This window comes from Macrobrachium rosenbergii, chromosome 18, assembly GCF_040412425.1.
Source record: "Macrobrachium rosenbergii isolate ZJJX-2024 chromosome 18, ASM4041242v1, whole genome shotgun sequence".
NCBI lineage: Eukaryota > Metazoa > Arthropoda > Malacostraca > Decapoda > Palaemonidae > Macrobrachium > Macrobrachium rosenbergii.
Window position 1 is genome coordinate 31,274,787 of NC_089758.1, and position 24,303 is coordinate 31,299,089.

The 24,303-nt window shown below is 36.8% G+C and overlaps 1 protein-coding gene across 9 annotated transcripts in view; it reads left to right on the forward strand.

Moving 5' to 3' along the window:
* The window catches only part of LOC136848264 (adipose-secreted signaling protein), a 26,688-nt gene continuing 2,385 nt past the window's right edge, over positions 1-24,303 (forward strand). Inside the window, exons 1-7 of one of the 9 annotated variants that reach the window (XR_010855986.1) lie at positions 1-46; positions 4,088-4,208; positions 6,853-6,959; positions 7,908-8,015; positions 8,751-8,883; positions 10,048-10,230; positions 14,389-14,526. Coding sequence is in view for 5 of the 9 variants with exons in the window: in XM_067120651.1 (XP_066976752.1) it covers positions 4,193-4,208; positions 6,853-6,959; positions 7,908-8,015; positions 8,751-8,883; positions 10,048-10,148 (465 nt within the window). In the remaining 4 variants the exon portion in view is untranslated. Of the gene's footprint in view, positions 115-2,108; positions 2,215-2,289; positions 2,402-2,582; positions 2,707-4,087; positions 4,209-6,852; positions 6,960-7,907; positions 8,016-8,750; positions 8,884-10,047; positions 15,062-24,303 lie in introns of those variants that run through there. The other 8 variants (XR_010855988.1, XR_010855985.1, XM_067120651.1 and 5 more) reach the window with 8 other exon arrangements.

The window sequence follows — 24,303 nt, forward strand, 5'->3', positions numbered from 1 at the left end:
TGTCGTGAGAATTACGGCAGTTTTGCGACAGCCACTTCCACTGGAGGTATGTGAAGGTCTGGTGTCTCCTCATAGCTGTAATTTGCAAGTTTATGCTGTTCAGACAATGCAGTCGTGAGTAATCCTGATCGACATAAAAACGCGTTTAAAAACTTGGAAAGTATTTAGGCCTAGTTATTACCGTCTGCGCCTTTTGGAAACGGGTGAAAAATATTGCAATTTTGCATGTTTCCTGTTGTCTTTTTTATGTATATAAGAAATTTATTTAAGTTAGTGACTGCTATTTAGTGTTCAATCACGGAAACTAAAAGGACTGTACACTGTATTGGAATTTTAAAGAATATAAATTTGGCACAGTGAATGTTTTAATCATTTATAGTGTCTGAACTATCAAGGAAATATTTATTCTTTTGTATAAGCAGATCCGACGTAGAAGCATCGTTACTTTTTATTTTTTTTTTTTTTCAGAAAGATGAGGTTTCGTGTAGTTAGTCACGTGGTCCTGGCCACAATCATAGAGCTGCTCAGTGGTCACTGGCCTTGGCTTAGAAATTTACACTCTGAATTAACCAGTATATTGCGATACTCGCCCTGCGCTTGTCGTCTTGTGCTGAGATTTCATGGCATTTATAAACCTTTGTGCAAACATTCTTCTTCTTTGCAGGTATGCCCTGCAGAGAAAGGATGAAATGTTGTTTTGAAAGGACAGTAAACGCGGTAATAACAAGATGTCAGGACCACCAAACAAAGTGGCAGTTTTCAAAATGTCTGTGATGTGATGTGTCACCTCAACAAGAAATATTTCACGACTAGAACCATTTTATGCTTTTAAAGACTTTACATTGCTAGGTACAAAAACATAGAACATTGCTTGTTGATTTTCAATGCTTTACTTTGTCACACAATATTTCGTATTCACGTAAAAATAAAATTTAGATTACATACCCTGACGATGATGATGATGATGTGTTTATATCAACTTACGTACATAATCATATATATACTGTCAATACATTTCCCGTGTCCCCGTTCACCAGGAAGAATGACCTTTCCGCGTCCTATTCATTTATGTTAGCACGACAATCTCCATTAAGTACGTTTGCGACATAAAATCGCCCTTTGGCCCCGTGCTTGCAACATACATTATGGATGCACGCACAACCGATGTTATTACATGTTAATCAACCTTAATCAGGGTTGTTTGTTGTGGCCTTTTTTATCTGTCGAGTACTCGTTAAGTCAAGATTAAATCGACGAAGCGTGATTTTAAATGGTAATTTCAAAAACACACCAAACTTCCTTGTAGCGTGATCCATTGTGTGACTTACGACATTTTACGGGGACCAAGTTCTGGCTTCCAGAAGACTTTTTTGTTTTTCGTTTTGCCTGTAATATTAAAGAGAGAGGAAAAATAAATCTAGAAAAACTATTATAGAGAGAAAAGAAAGGCATCTAGATTATATTTTATATATAATCGTCAGTGAAGTTCCTTATCGAAACCCATTGAGTGTGACATATGACATTTCACACGGACCAAGTTCTGGCTGCCAGAAGACTTTTCGTTTTTTCGTTTTACCTGAACTATATTAAAAAGAGCGGGGAAAAAAAACTAGAAGAATATTACAGAGAGAAAAGAAATTAGATTGTATATTATATATTCGTGTGTGAAGTTCTTTATCGAAATCCATTGAGGGTAGCATATGACATTTCACACGGACCAAGTTCTGGCTGCCAGAAACTTTTTATTTTCGTTGAGCTTTCCTCGTTTTAGCTGTGATATTAAAGAGAACGAGAGAAAAAATAATGAAATCTAGATGATATACGGAAATATATATATATATGAAGTATATTAATCAGTGAAGTCCCTTATCGAAATATATTGCGTGACTTATGACATTTTACAGGGACCAAGTTCTGGCTGCCGGAAGCTTTCATTATTTTTTTTTTTTTTCGTTTTACCCGTAATATTAAAGAGAGAGAGAGAGAGAGAGAGAGAGATTAAAAAAAAAGAATCTAGAATATATATATGTCAACGAAGGTCCTTGACTTCGTTTTAAAACAAGAGGAAGTGCTTGTTGTTGAGGAGGGCATCTATTATACTCTTTTAGGGGTATGAAGGGCGTGGGGGCGGTGCCACGATGGTGCCACTCGCTTTTAAAGGGCACACGAAGCCAGTCAAGCCTCCTGTAGCATTATATACAGGGAGAGAGAAGGGTAGAGACAGGGATCTTACAGGCAGAGGGCTAAATTCGCTTTCGGAAGAGGAGAAATGACGAAAAAAGGACGAATTAACGAAGTCGTTAAACCGATCGCTCCCTTTTGGGTCTCTCGTTACACTTTACGGTTGTGATGTGACGCGAGTTTGTTTATTTGTCGTGTGTTTTTTTTTTTTAATTTTCCGGTGGGACTGTTTTTTTTATATCTTTTCTTAATTTTAATATATTTATGGTAAAACTAAGGTTTTAAATCGCACTATAGGCCTAGTGTAGCTTAGGCTGAGCCTGTTATAGGCCTAGCGGCCGTACCGCATACTAGGTCTAGGTCTATTTTTTTTTTTATGGTACCGTACCATAGATTTCCATTGCATTTGTGACCCTGTGTTTTTTTATATGGAAATTATTCTTGTTTTAGTATGGTTTCTATATACCACAAATAGGCTTATGCTGTATTTTGGCATTAGCATAGCCAGACCCTAGACCTATAATGGTACCGTACCATAATTTTCCGTTGCGTTTGTGAACCTGTTTTTTTTTTTGTATATTGAAATTATTCATGTGTGAATATGGATTCAATACACCATAAGCACCATAATTAGGCCTATGTTCTGTTGTGATAGTTTCATAGCCAAAGCATAGGCCTATAATGGTACCGTACCATAGTTTTCCATTGCATTTGTTATCCTGTGTTTTAGTATATTGAAATTATTCGTGTTTGAATATGGATTCTCTGTACCATAAATAGGCCTATGCTGTTTTGTGGTATAAGCATAACCAGACCTTAGGCCTATAACTAGGCCTGACATCCCTCAGGTTGTAGGCTTAGACTAGGGCTTGGTATATGGTAGGTGGTAGGCTAATTGGTTTGCGACGTGGTAGGACCGATTGGCGTAGGTGTTACGGTATGGTTTTGCGACAAGAAGTAGATCTAGGCCTATTAAAGCTAACTCTAGGCCTAGGCTAGTCAGGAGAAAATAGGCTTACAGTCTCTCCTTATGTTAATTTATATATGAGCTGTATGATTTGAATTGCCCTCTAGCCTATTTCATCCCATACTGAGGAGCTTTGCATCATGCCCAGGCTACCTGAGTTGTGACGGTACTGGTCGATTCAGCCATAAGTCATTTAGGCCATAACATCCAAAACAACGCAAGACATTATGGTTATGGTATTTACTGTCATTATTTTACGTTTTACGTACATCCCTAAGGGGCTGGTACTAAACACGGCGCCCATTTTGCACGTAAACGGGTTTATGGCCTAAATGACTTGCGGCCGAAACGACCCGAACTCATTTGTGACCCTAGATGAAGCTTTTCTTCTCGACCTCATTCTCTTGTAATGGGATAAGAGCTCTCTTCCAAATTACCCCAAGTTTTGCACTAGTAGGCCTGGGTTAGCCTAACCTACTTAGATTGTCGTGGTGGATGGGAGAAGGGTTGGGTGCACTAGATCCATGGGTCGCAGATGACTTGAAAGCATGAGAATGTATTATAGCAGGGATGCATCGTGACCTAACCTAACTTTAACGTAGGGTGCTGTACCCTGAAATTGGGTTGGCTTTAGTACACCTGATGTGTTCTCAGGGCAGTTCCCTGAATAGTTTGGGTGATGTGTTCTAAAAAAACTTAACAGTATCTTAATTCTTGGCTCCATTAATGTATATTTGTCCGTGCTTTTAGTGTCGCTATGTTCTCAGTGGTATACGCTATTTCTTTAATGTTTTTTTACCAATTTCACCGTATTACTCTTTATCGTAGTATATAACACTTTTTCATTTTGGTAACTGGTAGCCAGTGCAACTTGGTAATGATGAAACATGTCATGGTGGGATTTATTCATGGTTCAAGTTTATGTATTTATAATTGCAGAGATCAGGAAAGATCTTGAAACTTCAGTAGTACGGTACTCTTCAAATAATTCGAATCGTTTGGTTCTGGAAGGCGAGTGTAGTTTGCATCCAAAATATCTTCAGCATGGAGGATGACAAGGGTGAGTAGTAACTCAAAAACTGTAGTAGCTTCTTGTGTTCGTACACAACGTACAAAGTTCTTATTTTATACGTATTCCACTGCCTGGAATGGGCACTGTTAGTTTAGAACAGTCATCTGTAGTCTAAAGTATTGGTATGTGACAGGTATTATGCAGGGTATACATGTGGTCAGCGTATGCAAATGACATTTGGGCTATCCCAAGTGTATTAAGAGTTTTAAATCTCGAAAAGATATTACTTATGGTCTCTGTCAGTTGCAGGCACCCACCGTAATTAAAATGCTCTGGTGTCCTCTATGTGCTTAGTTCTATCCACTAATTCTTTGTAATGTTAATTCTGTGACCTTTAGGTTAAAGTTTCATGTTCTTGCATATTTATTCTTCTTGGTCTTCTATCTTCTTTAACTTTACAGTTGAAGTTCAACTTTTTCTTTCATTGTATTAATTGTCACTATATAACAGTGGTATGATTCTCAGCTACCAGTCGAGAGGGCCAGGTGGGGTTCAAATCCCGCTGCTCACAATGGCTCGGATTGTGCCACTGTAAAAATCCAGCGGCCTGTCAACCTAACAGTCCGAAAAACCCGAGAGGTTCAGAAGGAGAATAGGTACCAGCCCCCGGCTGGGGAGTTAAATAGTGGGCCTAGCGACACACTGGCCACGTGTCATTGGGACCTTTCCCCACTGGCTGTTGGCCTAAGAAACAGGAGATCAGGGCTGCCCTATGAGCCTACAGAGGCCCAGGAGGACTTTAACACTAACTTTATATAATAAATTTAATTAGCTGAATCTTCAATACATCACAGAATGTTTACTTTCTTAGTACACTTGTTAACCAGTCCAACTTTGAGCCTCAGACTTGAATAGAGGGCGGTCCTGGTCCTTTCAGCCGTAAGTCATTTAGGCCGTAAAATCCAAAAAAACGTAGCCGTAAGTCATTTAGGCTGTAAAATCCAAAAAAACGTAAGACATTATGTTTATGGTATTTACCATCATTATTTATTGTTTTACATACATCCCCAAGGGGCTGGTACTAAACACAGCACCCATTTTGCATATAAAGGTGCTTACGGCCTAAGTGACTTACAGCCGAAATGACCCAAACTCAGATGTGAATGGAAGGTGTACAGTATCCTGGTTAGGTTTTTGTTCTTTATATTAATTAGACTATTGTAAAGCAAGTAAAAGTGTTCATTTATCTGCAGAATAAACTACCAGCAATTCTTCTTCAAATCTGAGACAGAGACCAAATGAGAGATCTAACTTTCTCAGTTTGTATGTGGGCATGGTGAAACTTAGTTTATATCTGAAGCAAAATCAGAGGAAAAAGTTAACCTTCAGATTCCTCATTGTACATGGTGATTCAGGGCCCCCTTTCAAAATGAAGTATACAGTAGTTAAGACAAATTATTGGATTCCCCAGTATATTTGCTGAAATAGCCAATTGTGGATTGAAAACTACAGCAAGTGGAAAGTATACTTGGTTCCCAGTTTTGTCAGGATCTTAATCAGGTTGTTAACATGGATTCTTTATAGCTGTGTCAGTGTTTTGATTCTGGGCTTCAAACACATGCATAGTGAGGATCAATTTGTAATACAGTTCTGGCTCATTTAGGAGAATGGATTCCACCACTGAATATTAGAAATTTTTTATTTTACTTTTCATTCTTAGATGGACTTTATATCAAACCTATTACACACAAACACATGGAAAGATGTTAGTTGTACAAGCCATAAATGTAGCTCACTCTTTTCAAGAAATGTTTAAGAATCCATTCTTTTCATGATAATCTTCAAAGTGAGGAATCATTTCATTAAATTTAAGGAAGTTATTCGTAACCTCACTTTGTCATTATCTTTTTGTAGGCTATAGGTAAGACGAATGCCTTCCCCCCCTTCTCCTGCCACATGAGAGTCTTGAGGAAGTACTTAAGAGTACAGGCCTCAAGTTTGTGGATTAGACAGTTCATTCTAGTAGATGAACTGTGCCAAGACTTTCAACTTTAGAGTTGCAATATCTGTCAGCCCAAGCATCATCATCCTCAGGTGAAGTGAGAGGGTTCATGTGATATAGACTCATCCTAATTCAAAATAATTTTGTGTTTCATAAATCCAGACAGATTTTGTCTGGATTTACCTCCATACACAGGTTTCGGTCTAATTCAAAATAATTTTGTGTTTCATAAATCCAGACAGATTTTGTCTGGATTTACCTCCATACACAGGTTTCAGTTCACCGAGGAATCTAAGCTGATGACTGTGAAAGAGTGAGTCTAGGGGCATTCTGTACTTGGATGCAGCTTATTTGATAGTGACTTTTGTTCTCTTGGCTGACAGAGCCATCAGTATTACGTTAAGAACCTTGCAGCATAATTTAAATAAAATGGTAACTCTGAACGTGAACATTTTTTTTGAATGGTTTATTATTTCATTTATTGTAATTTGTGGTAAGAATTGTGTGCTCAGTTTTCTGGATTGCCGGGCTAAGTAATGATTGATAAAACTGTCCATATATTTTCATTGATTGTAAAGCACTCTGTGTAATATAAAAGATATTGGGTGCTCCTTGTTGACTGTATATCAGCTAAGTTTTTAAAATTTTAAATATTTTACCCTTACATTTTTGTATATTTGTACTGCACAGGACATCATGTACACTTTTCTGAAGACACAGATGCTATGGGCAATACTGCAATAACTGTGAAGGAGAAAACAGAAGGAGAATTTGAAGCACATGTTGGATTTTTACAGGTATGTTTTTCCAGCGAGTAAACAAATGAGGGACTAGAATTATGCAGTAAAAAAAATTCGACATTTGTAATTCTGTTGAAAAATTGTATGGAACTTGTTAAAGATGAATGCACCAGTCCCTTCGTACTTGAATATTGAGGACCTAGTTGCATTTTATATATTAAAATTTGTGGAACTTTTGAACCTCCTCTCTTCTTTTTGCTGTCCAGACTTGAAAACATAATCTGCAAAGGGTTCTTATCAGCATAGAGTATGGGAGTTACTCATGAGTTCCCAGTTTTTTATACAAAGGAAAATTATGCTTGCTTCATAGAAAACCCACCAATAACAGGGCGGGTATTTGAGAGGAATGGTGGTAGGAAAAACATTTTTTTTGTGTGTGCCTAATTAACTGCTCACTCCATGGGTAGTGGTAGTGCTTAACTGCCCATTCTGTCATGTGTGTATAATAATTGACTGAAGTTTCGTATGTTGCTATTTGCTGTAGCTAGGCCATCTTGAGGGCAGTAGGAAGTTAACATATCCAGCTTTCACAAATCTTGAGCTGTTCCTATTCTGTACCTTTCATAGAGTATACGTTTACAATTGAGCACACTCGTGTTTTCTAAGTATTTACCTATGGGTATTGATATTTGGTACTTATTTTTAGTCATTTCAGCCCAAGTTTTTAGTAATTTCAGCCCAATTTAAGTGGCCTATTTTCTCAGATAATGGTAAATTACATCTCGTAAAGAATAGGGCTGGCGTTTCTCAAGAATGCTAAAATAGATTTGAAACGATCAGGCTTATTATGCATCTGTTTACTGTGTGTTTTTACAGAAATTTTGCATATAATAACTAAGGCACTGAAGTCTACTTTCCGGTGCCTTCCTTGTCAGTCATTTTAAGCTTGTTTAAAGTGACCATAGAGGTTTTTTTGTGCCTTGCTGAATGGAGGATACCTTCCAGATAAATCACCGCTACCACATAGATGTCACGGTGCCAGTGAAGGACGCAGATGACGGATACAAAATAGCTGAGCCTCACGGCGTCTATTGCCATGCACTGGAACTTCAGGTAGTGTGGAACCGTTGCATGATTGTCATATAAAGACTACTGATAATTTCTTGGTGTGTGCTTGTGTGCATGCTCATGGGCATTAGGTGGAGTGTCATATCAGGCTGTTGCGTACATATTAAAAATTTTGGCAAAAGGTTATAATAGTACAGTAATGGTATTTTCTATAAATGACTTTTTTTCTCCTGTGCCAGTTCATACTGTGGTTTGTTTAGTTGACAGCACTGTGACGTCTCACCTTTACGATCATTAATAACATGAGGGTTGTCAAATATTAGGAAAAATCAAATGATACACATGATGAGCACTAGCCTATATCCATTCCAAACCTTGGCCTGACTTTGCCAGCCCACTGCAGAGAGTCTAGTACATTCATAAAACCCCAGGAATATACAGAGAAGGCCCTCTTGTACAGTACTTATGAGAGCAAAATATATGAAAAAGTAGGGTTGTTGTAATAGTCACAATACTGATCTTTCAATCTGTTACTACCACACAGTCTGTATGAAGACAGTACCATTTCACATTCAGGAAACTCAGTTAACAAAAGGGATAATGTAATGCACTTCTGTGGTCAACTACAGCATACTCAGATTGTTGTAATGTCTTTCAGCCAAGTAGCATATTCAGTCTTTCTCTCGGTAACTTTCAGATTTAGTAGGACAACATGCTTTTGTGTAGTTTCAGCACTGACAGTTGAGTCAACATTCTTCTAAATAAGTGTTCTTCATACAGGTCGCCGAAAGTGGAGCACTTCAGGTATCTTTTGAATTGCTGGCCTATAAAGAAAAGTTGCTTCGTGAAAAGATTCACCTTCTAAAACCAACAGAAGGCCAGTTGGTCTTAACTATTCTTGCGAGAGTTTTAGGTAAGTAACAGGTTCTGTAGTGTATTTTGAATTCTGAGGAGCTGGTTAGTTGAACTGACAAATGAGGTTACTAACCAATGGTTATTTGGGATTATTTTATTAAGATGGTTAGTCTTGAAAGACGACAAATTGTCAGGAGTCGCTCATACTTGGATAATTAGCACTAGTGGTTAGCAAGTGGAATCAATTGTAAAGTCATTATTTAGGATGAATCTTACCTACTGTTGAATATAGCTTATATCTCCACGTGGGTGGGTGAGGAGATATAAGCTATCTTTAAAAGTAAGTATCCACATAATAAATTTTTTATGAAAATTTATAATCATTTCGAAGACTGGACTTCATGGGATTCCAGGCAGAGAGTTCTCTGATGAATCTCTTGCTCTTTCCGTATCCACTTCTCTAACTGCCTACATCATTCAACTCTCATCATGCTTTCAACCCAACTCAATTTGTTTTGCAGCCTCTAACTTCCATATCTCTGAAACTATTTTTTTGTATCACAGTCATACCAGTTTATTTCACCCACGCATCACTAGAATTTACAGTCATGTCTTATTGTAATCTCCTCTGTTTTCTATGTAAGTCATCTCATTTTTGTGAAGAAATAAATGTGCAATTAAAAAAAATTATACTAATAGTGTAATCTTCTTTTAACAGTTTCTCATCACAGTATTCCCAAATAAAAAAATGATACTAATAGTGTAATCTTCTTTTAACAGTTTCTCATCACAGTATTCCCAATTCCATTTTAGCCATGCTTTTATTACAGCTTGTCTTAGAGTATAGTTTGAGGAATATTCAGCTGGTATTGCTCTGAATTCCATTTTTGCCACCGCTGTGACTTGTATCTATCTGTATAACTTAGATCAGCGGAAAAATGGAGAATAAGGGAGAAAAGGTACAACTTATATTTTGTGGAACCTCTCCCGAAATTAAGTAAGCTATACAGTATTGGCTTCTGTAGTACATATGTATCATAGGACTTTTTTCTTGGAGTAAGGTAACCAAGGTTCCCCCCTGCCCCCCTAAGTTTCCTTGTTGAGAGTGAGTGGTCCATACCTCTTGTACTTTACTGCTAAATTAACAAAATTGTCTCTTCTGAATGGTATGTGTAGTGTCCTTTACTCATACTTTTACACTACATTTTTTTTCATATTTCAGGTAAGGGAAAGGGTACCCCAATGCTCCGTGACAACATAAAGTGCGTCGGCATCGAGGCTGACGATGAGTCAGAGGCATCGGATTGGCAGGGCTTTTCATAATTGTAGTACCTAGAGAACGGCAATTTCCCATCCAGCCACCTTCAGTATGGGTTCTTTACTACTGAATGCTCATCGCTAGGAAGTAGGTCCTCGTGTTGCATCATTACCATTTGCGTAGTTTGTAACTGAAGCTGATATTTGTATAATAACGTTGACCATTGTTGCGCAAACGTTTTTGGATAACACATTCATGTAAGTGGTAAAATAACATCTTAACATTTTTTAGGATAGTAGGTCCTCATTTAGTGTACCAAGCTTCCTTCTCTCAAAGGACGGATATTATATTATGTAACCGTAATCACAGGAACTAATGCATGGATGTATGCACGTGCAGCAGCTGCTGTGTAGGAGCGTAGACTTTGCAAGCATGAAATTTCTTAGACATGAGAATTATACCAACTGTAATGCTCACTAGAAAGTTAAGGTGAATCTTGATATTATAGCCCAGTACAAACAGTAACACTAGGAAAAGATAAAGAATTGGGTAATTTCTTTGTACAGTATTTGATATAGTATACTATGTATTCTGTGTTCATTGTAATAACATATGCCATTGAATTTATAAAGTAGTAGGGGAAATGTATATGTATTACCTTTTGAAATGAGTTTGAGTGATAATAAATGAGCATCAGGGAAGTGAACATTTCATAATTAGACAGTGGGGGAAATTAACCACTGCTGAAAAACTCTTGTAGTAATAACAGTTTGAATACAATCTGAAATGGATCATTTTGCCACTTATCCTTGTAATTCAAACTCTTTGTTAATGATTACAGTTTAAAGACTGTATTGGACAGGTTTTCCCATAACACTTTAATTTACAAAGTAGTTTTTTATGTTTTTTCTATGTAATTAGAAACAAGCTGAATTTCCCCTAGTCCAGTAGGTGGGTTATCCAATATAGTTGGCCCTTTTCAGCACTATGTCTGAGTGTTCATGCTACTTCTGTAGTGCCTTTGAGTAGTACTGGTATGTTAGTCACTATCATCACATTCCCTATCAATTTCCTGTTGCTAGATTCTTTCCTTTAGTCTTTAGAATTTGCGACTTTGGAAGTGGGTAAGGAATCCTGTGAAAAACGACCTGAAAAAGACAAAAATATTTTTAAGTTGGTCGTAAACTGTCTCAAGCTTTTTCAAGTTGAGATATACTGTATAAAAAAGTGTAACGAAAAATAATGTTTCACTAATGTGTTCCTCTACCATTACATTTTAGAATTGTAAAATATAGTTTTAATTATCTAAATTAATGAAAGAAAGTGCATATGTGGTGACTTTTTCATAGTGAGTTTTTTTATAACAATGATTAGCATATGTCTGGAACATGAAAAGTTGTCATTTGTACATCTGAAAGTGATATTTTTGATGTCACACAATCCAGTCTGACTTTAGTAATTATTCTTAACGTAGGAAGTGAGTACTGTACTTAGACTTTGTGAAATTGCTTAATCAGTGGTGTGAATTTTGACGAAAGCCAAAGTTGCAAGTATTTATGAATAATTTTGCGTAGTCACCTATCATTTTTGTTATCGCATTGGTATTTCTTGAATTATACGTGCCAGTAATGGCAGTCCCCAGTTAACGGCGCGCTCGGTTAACAGCGATCCGGTTTTATGGGGCTTGTCTAGCGACGAAAATCGGCAATTTTCGGCGCTGAAAATCGCCAATTTCCGCTTATCAGCACCGATAATTGGGTATTGGCGCCGATACATACCTAACAGAGGCGCCGATAACCCCCAAAAATCGCTGAAAAGGCGCCGAAAATCGCCGATTTTCGGTTATCATCACACCCTCAGAAGCGGAACCCCGCCAATAACCGGGGACTACCTATATTGTAGAATGAATAACTTAGTAAGTTTTTTATTCCCTTTTGGAGAATATGCATTTTCTTTCATTGCATGATGTGTATTTTGTCTCCTGTTTAGTTGTAAAAGCCATTATTTCTCAACAGTTCATTCTGTAATTACTGTAGTGTACCTTATGTGAGTGCCAAATACAGAAATTGTTATGATTGTTATTATTCAGATGAACCCTGTTCTTGTGGAACCGGCCCACAGGGGCCATTGACTTGAAATTCAAGCTTCCAAAGAATAAGGTGCTTATTCAAAATGCGGAACCTCTTGTGCCAGCTGCATAATTTGGGAAGGCAGACAGTATGAACTCTGCCCTCAAAAGGGCAACAGTTTTTCAACTCCCGGTATTGCATTGCATCTTTCTGAGAAACCCTTGAATTTTAGATCACTGTGAAGTTCCTCGTAGTTTCATGCCTGTTTTTATCATTTTTCTCTTGAAATATTGCAACGCATACCTGTCTGATGGTTGGAGAGCTGTAGAGTGGTAGCTTCCTTGTCATAATTTTCTGTTTTTCTTTTTTCTGATATTAAATAACACTTTTTTAAAACATAACAAAGTTGCAAGTTTCATAATAGATTACAAAGTTGAGGTTTGTTACAGTAGTAATAGGTAGATGGCAGTATATATATATTTTTTCTCTCTTTTGCTTTGTGATCCTAGATTGTACTGGATGGACAAAATTATTTCTCTTAGATATGCATAAAGAGGGACATCTGATAATCATATAAGCCAGTGACATCAGCAAACAGTGAGTTGAACTTACATTCCATCAGTGTTAATGTACACTGGTAAAAATGTGTGCTACTGCCATCTCACAATCTCCTGTCTTTCCGTCGTTTGATAGCGACAGGCTAGTCGAGCTTTCATTTGTGCTTTTTCAAGGTTCCTGCATGACCGTAGAGCTAACAACACTCAGTCATGCTCCAACTAGATGTTTAACTTGCAAGTTTTCCTGCACAAATGTTTCATTAATTTTAATAAGAAAAAAATCCTTCCAGCTGGCCTGAACAGGAGTCAAGTGATTGTTAAACTGCTTGATAATAATAAAGTACTCAGTACAGAAAACATTGAGTAAAGTAATACTCAGTTTATATATTTTTGCATAATTATTAAAGTACCATGTAGTAATGATGATAACTGCAGTTTTCTTGAGGCCTGATTTAATGTTAGCAAGGGAAGTGTGTTTCTAAGGTGCAAAAAAATCATATTTCCTAGCTTAAATTGTCTTTATTTTAGAACTGGAAATCATCTAAGTAATTTAACATCACAGGGAGTGTTTTGTCTTGGAAGTGATCAAGGGTGCCCACTCAATATACTGTACAGGCGACCCCCGTTATCCGTGGGGGATGCGTACCACAACTCCCCGCGGAGAGCTGAAATAATGCTTTTAACTACCTATTTTGATAGTTCAAAACACCAAAAAAACCCTCTGAAAATGCTTATACAGGCAGTCCCCGGTTAATGGCGGGCTCGGTTAACAGCAATCCAGTTTTATGGCGTTTGTCTAACGACGAAAATCGCCGATTTCCGTTTATTGGCATCAATAATTGGGTATTGATGCCAATACATACCTAACAGAGGTGCCGACAACCAAAAATTGGCGCTTTTTGGCGCCGATAACCGCTGAAAATCTCCGAAAATGCCAATTTTCGTTTAGCGGCGATTTTCGGTTATCATCACACCCTCGGAAACGGAACCCGCCAATAACCGGGGACTGCCTGTACCTGAGCATTTTCATAGTTTTATCACAAAAAGTGCTTTTAGTCACGAAAATATGAAAATACAGTAATTAGTGAATATTTCTCAATGAAAAATACTGCAAATAGGCGAATTTTCCACGAACAATGTGTATATCTGTTCCGCAGAAAAATCAGCGAATAGGCGAATCCGCGAATCCGGAACTGCAGATAGGCGGGCGTCCACTGTATATGTATTATTACAGGAAAGAAATGTTATTTCTAATATTTTGAGGTGTGCTCCACTCTGCCCCAATTCTGGCATTAAGAGACTCCCCATTTAACAAGAAAAGTAACCCCTTTTTTTTTCTTATTTTCGTTTGTAGATATGTATAAGTTAAGTGCGTGTTATCTTTGTTTGTGTTTGTGATTATATCCTAATAATCCAATTCAGTGTGTATTGTAAGGGGTCCCTTGTAATATGATACCCCTGGATTGGTAGAAACAGTTATACTGCATGTACCTGGAAAAATGATTTATTGATAGAAGTACATCTTCATAATTATAGAAGACGAATTGTATCAGTGTTAATGAAAAATGTTGGTAAAATAGACATAAAGCTGAGACACACAATTGTAGATTTTAAGGGAGTTGCTTTTGATTGTGAATTTACGATCATATGAATTTACGATCATATGGTGCACCTTTCAGACATCACAATGTGAATGAAGTAGTTGCCATAATGCACTGTACACTTGTTGGATCCACAAGGTATGTGATGTAGATGACGATTTTGTTTGTGATGTAGATGACCATTTTGTTACCAGTACTTGTTGCACTCAACTGGAGAATGCTTTAGAATATTTTAACTAACAGGAGGCCTGTATGAAAATTAGACAACTATTCTGATTCTTAGTGGAAAAAGTATTTGAATGTTAAATAATGTCATTTTATGTACGTCCCAAAGTTAACCATTGATTGGAATCAAAATATATAGCATTGTAGTCAGACTTTTCATAGTTGTGTCTTAGCAAACAACTTGGTTGGCAGGTGCTAATTCAAAATATTACGCTTAAAAGGGCAGCTTCATTATGCCATAGGTATCTACTTTTAAGATGCATTCTGCTAAGTAACTCATTTATTCAGAGGACAGTATTTAATACGATATATTCAGCTTAGCAGTGCTATAATAGAGATATTTTCCCATCGTACAATAATACATATTCAAGTTTATGAATTTTATATGTAGTAGGCCTTGCAAATTAACATGCTTTCACAGTTGAATAGTCAGTATACCAATTCTGTAGAAATTTTCTTTTAGATACTGGAATGTATATCCTTATTGCCTAGTGCCACCAGTTTCATAGAAATGCACCCCTCATTGCATCCTGTTTAATTTTTCCTTTAAATGAAAGCCATGAGCACTTGGAGTGTAGAAGTGTTATATATAAGTGCAGATGTTCAACTGAACTGTTATTAGCATTCTTTACCCTTAGTGGGCTAAATTAAGCTTTGGTCAGTGTAGATTTGAGCTGTTAGGAATAAAACATGACTTCTCATGAATAAGTTTTGAAACGTTCTGGAAACAAGGTTCTTCAAGGAAAGCTTAGAAGTTTGAAGTGGCTTTTGCTGTAATACAGTATTTGCTATTAACTGACATAACCTAACTTAATAACCCAAGTTGCCAATGAAAAAGACATGATTAAATCCCATAGAAAGAACAGGAAAATGGGAGTTGCTTGTTTTTGTGCTTTGTAGATTTACAAATAACTAATGATCACAGCATTTTCTCCCATTAATACCTGTGTAGATAATGCATAGAGCTTTATCTTGAAATACAATAATGCAGAGTTGTACTTGATTTATCTTGCTTCTGTTTGCACTGTGTTATGAAAATATAATTTCATCGTGTAACTCGGAGGGACAAACTTTTAAAATCAAAATCAAGCAAAGAAGAGTAGTTGGCATTTCAAGTTACATAAGAGGTTGTGGGTTCTGTTACTCTCAAAGGAACTTCACTCTATTGTTTAACTTCCAGGCCAGAGGATTTGGAAACCAACTTTTGTTTTCCTTTTTCATCTTTTTCAGTTCCTCACCTTGATAACCCAGTTATATGATTGAACTCACTTTTTGACAACTTAGTTGATATATTTATGTCACTGTGGAGTTTTTATGCAGCAATATTTTATCAGGATGACTTTTGAATGACATGAATAAAAAGTTTGTTTTTTATGTATCATCTACAGCTGGTGGGTGGTTGTTGATAATTTTTTTTCATTTCTTTCCTCCATTTACTCTTTGGGCTATCAGAAATTGATTCACTGAAATGGAGAGAGAAGCATTTAATTCCAGTTTTGTTTTGCAGTTGTAAATGCAATACGGTATACCCAAGACAAATTACTTATGCAGACAAGTTAATTGGTATGTTCAACCCTTGGTGGCTTTAATTATAAAAAATCACATCTGTTGCAACTAATAAAATGAACTCCTTAAGCCCAGAGGACCAAAATGTGAAAAATCAAGAAAGGATGGGAAATATGTACCTAAAAATTAAACTATACTAAGGTCAAGGCTCAAAAATCTGGAGTGCATATCTCTGATGGCCTGGCTGAGTGTTAAGATTGTTCCTGGAGGAATGATTCTTTTCCTAACTATTCCTCTGAATCCCACAGCACCGTTGGTAGCACACTGCTTTTCACTGAGTCATCGTAAGGTTGAGAAGTGATAGGATGACAGTTCTTAGAAGAATTATCATAAAATTGTTCAAGAAGACCAGTGAGTCACAACTTGACACTAATAGTTCTCACACCAAGGTATTTACCCTAAGAAATGAAAATTGGAATCAAGTAAATGCAGATAGAGCCAAGTGGGAATGGACATAAATCGAGGCCTGGGAACAGTGCAGTTAAGGCCTAAAGGGAATTTTAGGAAACATTTAGTACTGTCTACTTCTCCTATGGGATGTAGCTGAAAACATTCTATACTGTCTGCCGTAAGCAGTACCTGTGCAGAGTAGAGTAGTAAGAATGTTGACAAACAATGCAGTCACACTTGCTTGATTAAGCGACCAGGAGCTGCTATGTTAAAATACCTTTTTCAGATAGAAAATTTCAAATCCTGTTTTGGGTGCAGAATATTGAAATACAAGTTCCCAGGCCCATGTCAGATTGATCTCGTTACCTTGACTGTACTTTTCTTCATTCTCTGACTTGATCCTCTGGTTATAAACGTTGAGGTGGGGCGGGGAATCCATCACCGTATTTTCTGTCAACATAAGGCCTTACTCTTATTATCTTAGTTCATTTAAAATATTTAATGAAGCCTCATTAAAAACGTGGGCTAACACTATTCCGTGTTGGCTTGGTGTTACATTAGTTGGCAACTCACATTCTTATCTCATCAGTGGCTTGTTTTTCATCGAGTCTTTGCTATTTTAGAATTAAAGAGCAACAAGTTCTTGATGATGTCAGGGCCTTGCACAGTATGCGTTGTTGGAAGTTGCATTCAGGTTGCTGTCCTGAGCAGATTTCAGTCTTTACACTTTTATTCTTTTGGATACTTGAAAGCCAGTCAAACTGATTGCCAGTAATCCCATCTGGCTAAAGTTATTAACCACAGATGTCTCATTGTCCATTAGGCCTGAGAACCTTATTGTTACCAAAGGTCTTGAAGGTTATTTACAGAACTTGACCTGTCAACTATTGCTTCCTTTTTTATCCCAAGGAGGTTTTCATGTCTTCATTGGCATATGATGACAGCTAGGCAGGTCATTTCATGGATTCCATCCTAATTATCTTCAGCTCTTCATTGCAACATTTGCACTCAGGTGAGATGCAGCAACATTTGAGTGGCAAGTTCATCCACTGTTCATACAGTGATTGTCGCACAAACTTGTGGCTGTCGGGTGCCAATTTTGGGGCTTTGTAGCCTCCTATATAATAAACTGTGGACATATTGGTATGTTCCTTATCTATCAGCACTTTCGCACCTGACCCTAGTAAATTGTTGTACTAGGAGCAACAGCTTGTTGGCCTTAAGTGATGACACTTATCCCCTTGCATGGGTAACTCGTACATACCCCTATAACCTTTCTTATAGCTTTTATATGGAGATCAAGAGAGGTATTAATTGAAGTAAGAATGGCACATATTGAATTACTCCTGCCTTAAATTCCCAGTCTCCTATCATGTTGAGAATGAGACTTCGTGTTTAAATATGGCCGACATTTTTGGTTTTGTTGCTGTCTTTTACCATGTGTAGAGTTTCGTGTGCCAGTCTCTGTTCCCAGTAGTAAAGATTTTTCTTATTGTGAAACAGTCATTTTTTTTACAAAGAAAAATCAGCATATATGCCCCTTAATAGTTGTAACAGTAACAGTAAACCTATTGCCAGGGCAACAAAGGAATCAGAATGGAAGGGTATGATACTTAGAGGGCAGGAAGATGGAACAAAAATATAGCATCTCTCTCTCTCTCTCTCTCTCTCTCTCTCTCTCTCTCTCTCTCTCTCTCTCTCTCTCTCTCTCTCTCTCTCTCTCTCTGCAAAAGAGAATTGATCAGAAAAAGATGACCATTCAGTCTGCAAACCTACCAATTTTGTGTTGTAATCATTTATCTGTATGTATTGTATAGCCTACCAGACATTTTTAAAGTCATATCATTTAATGCAAATGCTCTGCTTCACATAACTTTAACCGTCCAGTCCCTCTGTACCATCCAACTAGCCTTGTTCCAATCCCATCCTATTAGCGTTGTTCCGGAGCTATTTTTTCAAAGCACGTCTTGCATTTTATTTTTAGCCAGCTGACAGCCACCCTGTAGTTTTGTCTAAATTTCTTTAGGAAACGTCTACAGTTTATTTGGTTGTCTGTTATTCTCTACTTGTGATATGTAGTACAAACAGCTAAACACAGAAACCAAAGTGACAGTTCAAAGCGTTGTTAAATTGCCATTATGATCTTTGAGCTGTCCTTTTATTCAAGTTATTAAAACTGTGAGTATGGTTAAACCTTCTTGTCGGCTATCCTCTGTGGCTGAAAGATTCAGTGTCCATGCCTTGTTAGTAAATCTTAATTTTGGCCTGATTGTAAACTGGCTTTCCTGTAATTTCCTAGGATCATTTGAGACATCACCTCAGAGGTCTGGTTAAACAAATGTATAACTAACTAATTTGAGACATCACAGCTTTGCTAGTAGTTCAAAAGTTTGATTGGCTTTAGGTAGAAGGGATATGCTCTGAATAGCAGAAGTGATCTAGTCTTCTTTTAAGATTTTTTACTTGATCTAATTGATTTCACTGTTGAGCTGCCGTCTGGCATTGTAGGGCTAACCATATTAGAACAGTGAAAGTAGTTGAATATGTTATAAGGATCAGTTGGTGGATTGTCCCCTTGAGCCATAACTTCAATATTTAGTGACAGTATTTCATGCTATAACATGAAGTATCTGCTATATCTCATAGCTGATATTAAATGGGATGCTTTGAGGGTCTGGCCTTCTGATGGTGACAAAATCTGATAATTAATGAAGACCCTGTAGTGGAGCCTACTCTGAAACATTCAAGATAACTCAGTTAACAGTAATAGAGTGTAACTTATAACGTAAACAAGCCGTAAAATTTACGCATTCAATTTTAGGGAATTGTCTGTGAAATACACCACAACCAAAATGATTGCCTAGCAAAAAAGAAAAATCACAATGTCCCTGAAAAATAAAGAAGTCTGATTGAGGTCTGTCACGTTAAGGGATTTATAATAAAGCAGATTGAAATGTTTTAATGAAGATAAGGTTTTGAAAGTTATTTCAACACTGCCAGTAAAAATACAAAAAAGACATTTTAAGAATAAAATGTAGCAAAGTTCCCAAGGTGGCCATTAAAAAAAAAAAATACCCACTTAAATAATTATAAACCTGCGTATGGTATGCAGAATTCCTATTACTGTATACATTTTGTCCTCAAATCTGGTAATGTTGACTACAATTGCAATTAAGAAAAGTTCTGTAAATTTTGTGGTGCAACATAAATTTTCTAGACTCTATGTATGATAATGAAATCTCCCGTCAGCATACAGAAGGTTTCGAATTTTTATGTGTAAAAACTTGAGGTTTGATCACTGTGTTCTTGCAGGTTAAGGCTTAATTTCCCTTAGAAAGGGACAATTTATGCATGTTTAAAGATGTACTTTGCGAGCTTTTATACATGCGAGTACAAGTTGTATTTTTTCTGAAGCCACAATACTTTCTCATGACTAGAGAATTTGACAATTATGAAGAATAGTAATCAAGAGCCTACTTCTCATTCAGTTTTGTTTTCAGTTATTTTATGGACAGCACATTCCCGTAGGACTTTATTTAGCTTTGTGATGCTATTCTTCTTGATTGAATTTGAAATGTCATCAGAATAGTGTAGGGCAGTTATACACTGATTTCACGGTGTGAAGTCAAATTGATATGTCTTGGTAAGTAAGCTCTGTCCACTGCAACTCTCTCTTGCTTTAAAGTTTTACATTTTTTTACAGAAGTCCTTTAGTATAGTGTGATAATCATGCTTTAATTATCACATACGTTGATTGCGTATGTGACGTTGGCTGAAGTCTGTGCGTTATGCGTTGTAATATTGACAATAAGAGGTTTAGAAAACTGTTAAAAGATGAAAGGCAGTTGCTGACTTTACATTGTTCATTAGCAATAGACAAGCCTTTAAAAGATGAAAGTAGTAGTACAGGTATGTAGAATATACTGTGGTAGGGAATAGAAGTGAATATGTAGACAATATTTAGAATTTAAACTGATTCTCTTGCTAGAGCTGCTTTGGGTAGTAAGCAAGGTATTTGACAGGTGTCATTAATGCTTTGTGATGGTGTTGTTAAACATTTCCACAGTCATTTTAGTTTTAGATGTTAAACCATGTTTAGATTTCAGTTAGTTTACTCCCAATATTTATACTTCCAGTTGGCCACTTCTGAAGAATTAAGGTATATCCAGGTGGCAACCTTATTTAGCTTATTTAATGACACAGGCACAAACGTTTACAAACTTTCATGGATGGAGCTTGCTTACCAAAACATTGAAATACACTTTTGTTAACTTCTAGTGTACAAGAGTAACACAGCTGTTGCTACAAATAGAGTATGGGATCATTTTGGAGGTGAGAGTTTTTATAAGTAGTCAGTGTATTGTTGTAGGATTTTGCACTGAGGAATAATCTTGGTGTGTCGATCACTTTTATCGTTGGTCAGTGAAATTCTAGCTTTTAAAGAAGTTGCAGTTTTGTCGAGTGCTCTGTTATTAGGAAAGGCACGGACATTGCAAGAAATTTCTGGAATACTTTTTTATTGACTTACTTGCTTTTATCCAGTGACTGAAGTTATATGTTTTACAGTATCTAGCATTTTTTATTTTCTCTCAGAATTACATGTGTAGTATCCGTAGTCATGATGTAGCATTTCATTTAGGGAAAATGATTGTATCTCATATCCCTGTGTTGGATATGAGATGGTGTTCTTTCTTAGTTTGTGTTCATGCAGATAATGAATTAAGCTTTAGTTAAGTTTTCATTGCAATTCTGTGTGGAGTCCAAGTTATTAGTGGGCCAAGTCATTTGCTAAACGGTAGATGAAACATTTCCTGTTAGGTTGAGCCCGATGTCTCCTTGCTGTAGCTGTCAATTCTTAACCTGATCTGGGCATGGTACAGTTTTCTTTATTTGGTTTGTGCTTTCTTCTTTTGAGTCTGTCACGCATCATTATAGTAATGCGATGTGTATTGCCATATGAATAGTCCCTAGTCTGCAAACTTATCTATGAACTAGATATGATGAGATTAGATCAAGAATTAGCATCCAAAGAGTGTCAAGAAAGAAAGAGTGACAGTCTTTGAAAATTAAAATTATCTGCTTGCGTATCGGAAGGACAAGAGGAAACTAAAGAGGTCATTAATTGAAATGAAGTATCTCATTCTTGGACCTTCTTGATTTAAATCAGGCCACACCCAGCCTTGACAATCACGAAGAATGGTGGCAGGATGTAGTTTTTACATCCACTTTACCAGGATCTTTGGCGACGCCGAGATGTTGTGGGTTCATGTCCATCAATAACCTTTGGTTTAAAACATCACTACAAGGACTTGGGGGAAATAATTTTAGTAGCAGTCGGGAGTAAGTTGCCACCCTATTACTGCAGCTGTTCCTTATCAAGGGCCATGTCGTATAGTAATTTATTGAGAGATGAAAGCAGTGAAAGCTGCAACCGGCGAGATAGGGCTTTCCTGTTAAGGGAGATCTTGCTGATCTTCTACTGCTTTGCTCATTCATGATTATAGATTGGGCTTTGTCTCGTCATAGTCTTACAACAAAGACATTTGTACAGCAGTAAGTTTTTTTTTTGTGAAATACAAAAATTACTTTGCAAATGGTATTATGTTTTGAGTTTCATTTATTTTGCTAACGAACTCTTATGTGGTTAAACCATTATTCTGGTTTAGTTTGTTTTGAACAGCAGTGCGCTTGAGATTTATCACAATCTGAAGTTTCTTGTGTCAAAAATGAAATTTTTTGTAGTTTATTTGTTTGGACTCCAGTCTGTACATTTTAACTGTAGTTTTTAGATTACTGAGAATTCGTGTTACATGGTAAACATTATTATGTATATGAAAAAGATCATTTATGTCTCATTTTATGGTACTGTCTTTATGTCGGTTATTCCTAAAATTTGTCATGATATGTAGTTTTTATAGCATTATGTAAATCCATTTCAATTTGTTTAGCACACGTTACAATATTTCAGAAGTTGTGCAGATTTCTCTTTTTTGTCGCCACTCAGTTGAACATGAAGTGATTTTATGGTTTGCCAGTAGGTTTTGTTACTTAGTTCAGTTGCATACAAATGCCAAATTATAATTGCATACCAAGAACAAAGCTCCTTATTTTGGTTATGTATTACTGGTTGCAGTTTGACCGTCAGACAAGCGCTTGCGTCATTTACTCGCGATCGCTGTTGCTATAGGGAGCCCTTCACACCTGCATCATCAAAGCAGCCATGGTTCAGCTAAACTAGTAGCAGTACATTACTCTAGTTTTCACCTTTCTTGATTCAACTGTCAATAATAATTAGCTAAGTTTTTGGCTGGATATATGTTGTCAACAGTGTAGATGCTAATCTTTAAATAATCTTTCCCCTTCATGTTTCACTTTTTTAATTGAAGACAGTACGCTTTTGCCTAGTTTCTAATAGCATCAGGCTACAGCAGCCGTTGCCTCTAGTCTTAAAATAGAGTCACATTCCAGATACTGTGCTGTAAAGAATTTATAATTCTTAACGAAAACAGACACCAAGTCATTTGTAGGCTCTTGTAGGCCAGGCCCAAAGGATCTGTTCCTAAATGTGGTGAGAAAGAATCACTGGAAAGGGATGGAAAGGAAAAGGAAGAAAGCATTGCAGCTGGGGGCTAAGAGCACTTTGTGAGCCGTATCTCCATGTACAAGTATTGTTTAAGTCAAAATGGACACCAGGTTACCTGCACAGTATACATTTGAATATATTGTCCTGTACAAGCTTTATAGTTTTCTAGTCTTATTTTATATTACAGCTTCTTGGGCGCTGCATTACCTGGAATGTTCATTTCACATAAAATTCACTCATTCCTCCTCTAAGTCATGGAACAGGCATGTCCAGTGTACAATCAATATACATTTGAATATATCGTCCTGTACTGTACAAGCTTTATAGTTTTCTAGTCTTATTTTATATTGCAACTTCTTGGGCTCTGCATTACCTGGAATGTTTATTTCACATAAAACTCACTCATTCCTCCTCTAAGGAAAGGAACAGGCATGTCCAGTGTACAATCACATACATAATTTAATGCCTGTATGTTACATGTATAAGGAAAGAAGAGGTGGGTCGAATTGACGACCACCTACATAATTTGACCTCTTTCTTATACTGTACTGTACTAACTTCTCTCACATTGTACTGATGGGATTTATTGCATAACTTGATGCAGTGTAAACATGTAACAGCAGTGAAGAGCAGAGGCTCCCTGTAGTGGCTGAAATACTTACAAAGACGGTGTCCTATCTTTCAGTAACTGTCAAAGTTGTCATACATAAGTAAAATAAGGAGAGGCTTGTATCAGCGAAATAAAAATTTTACACTATTTTGGAATGAAGCTTTATAGCAACTGGCGAAACAGTTTGAATGGCTTTACATGAACAGTAGAGGATGTTGTAAATATATATATATTTGCAATGGCCATATTTTCGTATTGATTTCAGATGTTTGTATCAACTCCAGAGTGTTTTGGTTGTGCATGCTGTCAGAAACAGGTTTCAGTATAGCATTACGTATACTACTTGGAAAGAGAATTGTGTGGTTGAAGATTTACTCTTGTACGGGAATTCATTCATTTTCACAAATGTCGTAGTTTATGGGTGCTCAGGTAATCCTAGTAGTCTTCATGGAGAAATCAATTAGCATATAAATTCATGAGACTTTAACCTCACTGTTTAAATGAAATATAAACTCTTGAATTGTTTGTTAATGGTCCATTTCTTACCGTGAATGACAGATTGACGAGATGGGGTTAGGAATGGTTATTCTTCAGACCATAATTTAGATGATTATGTATT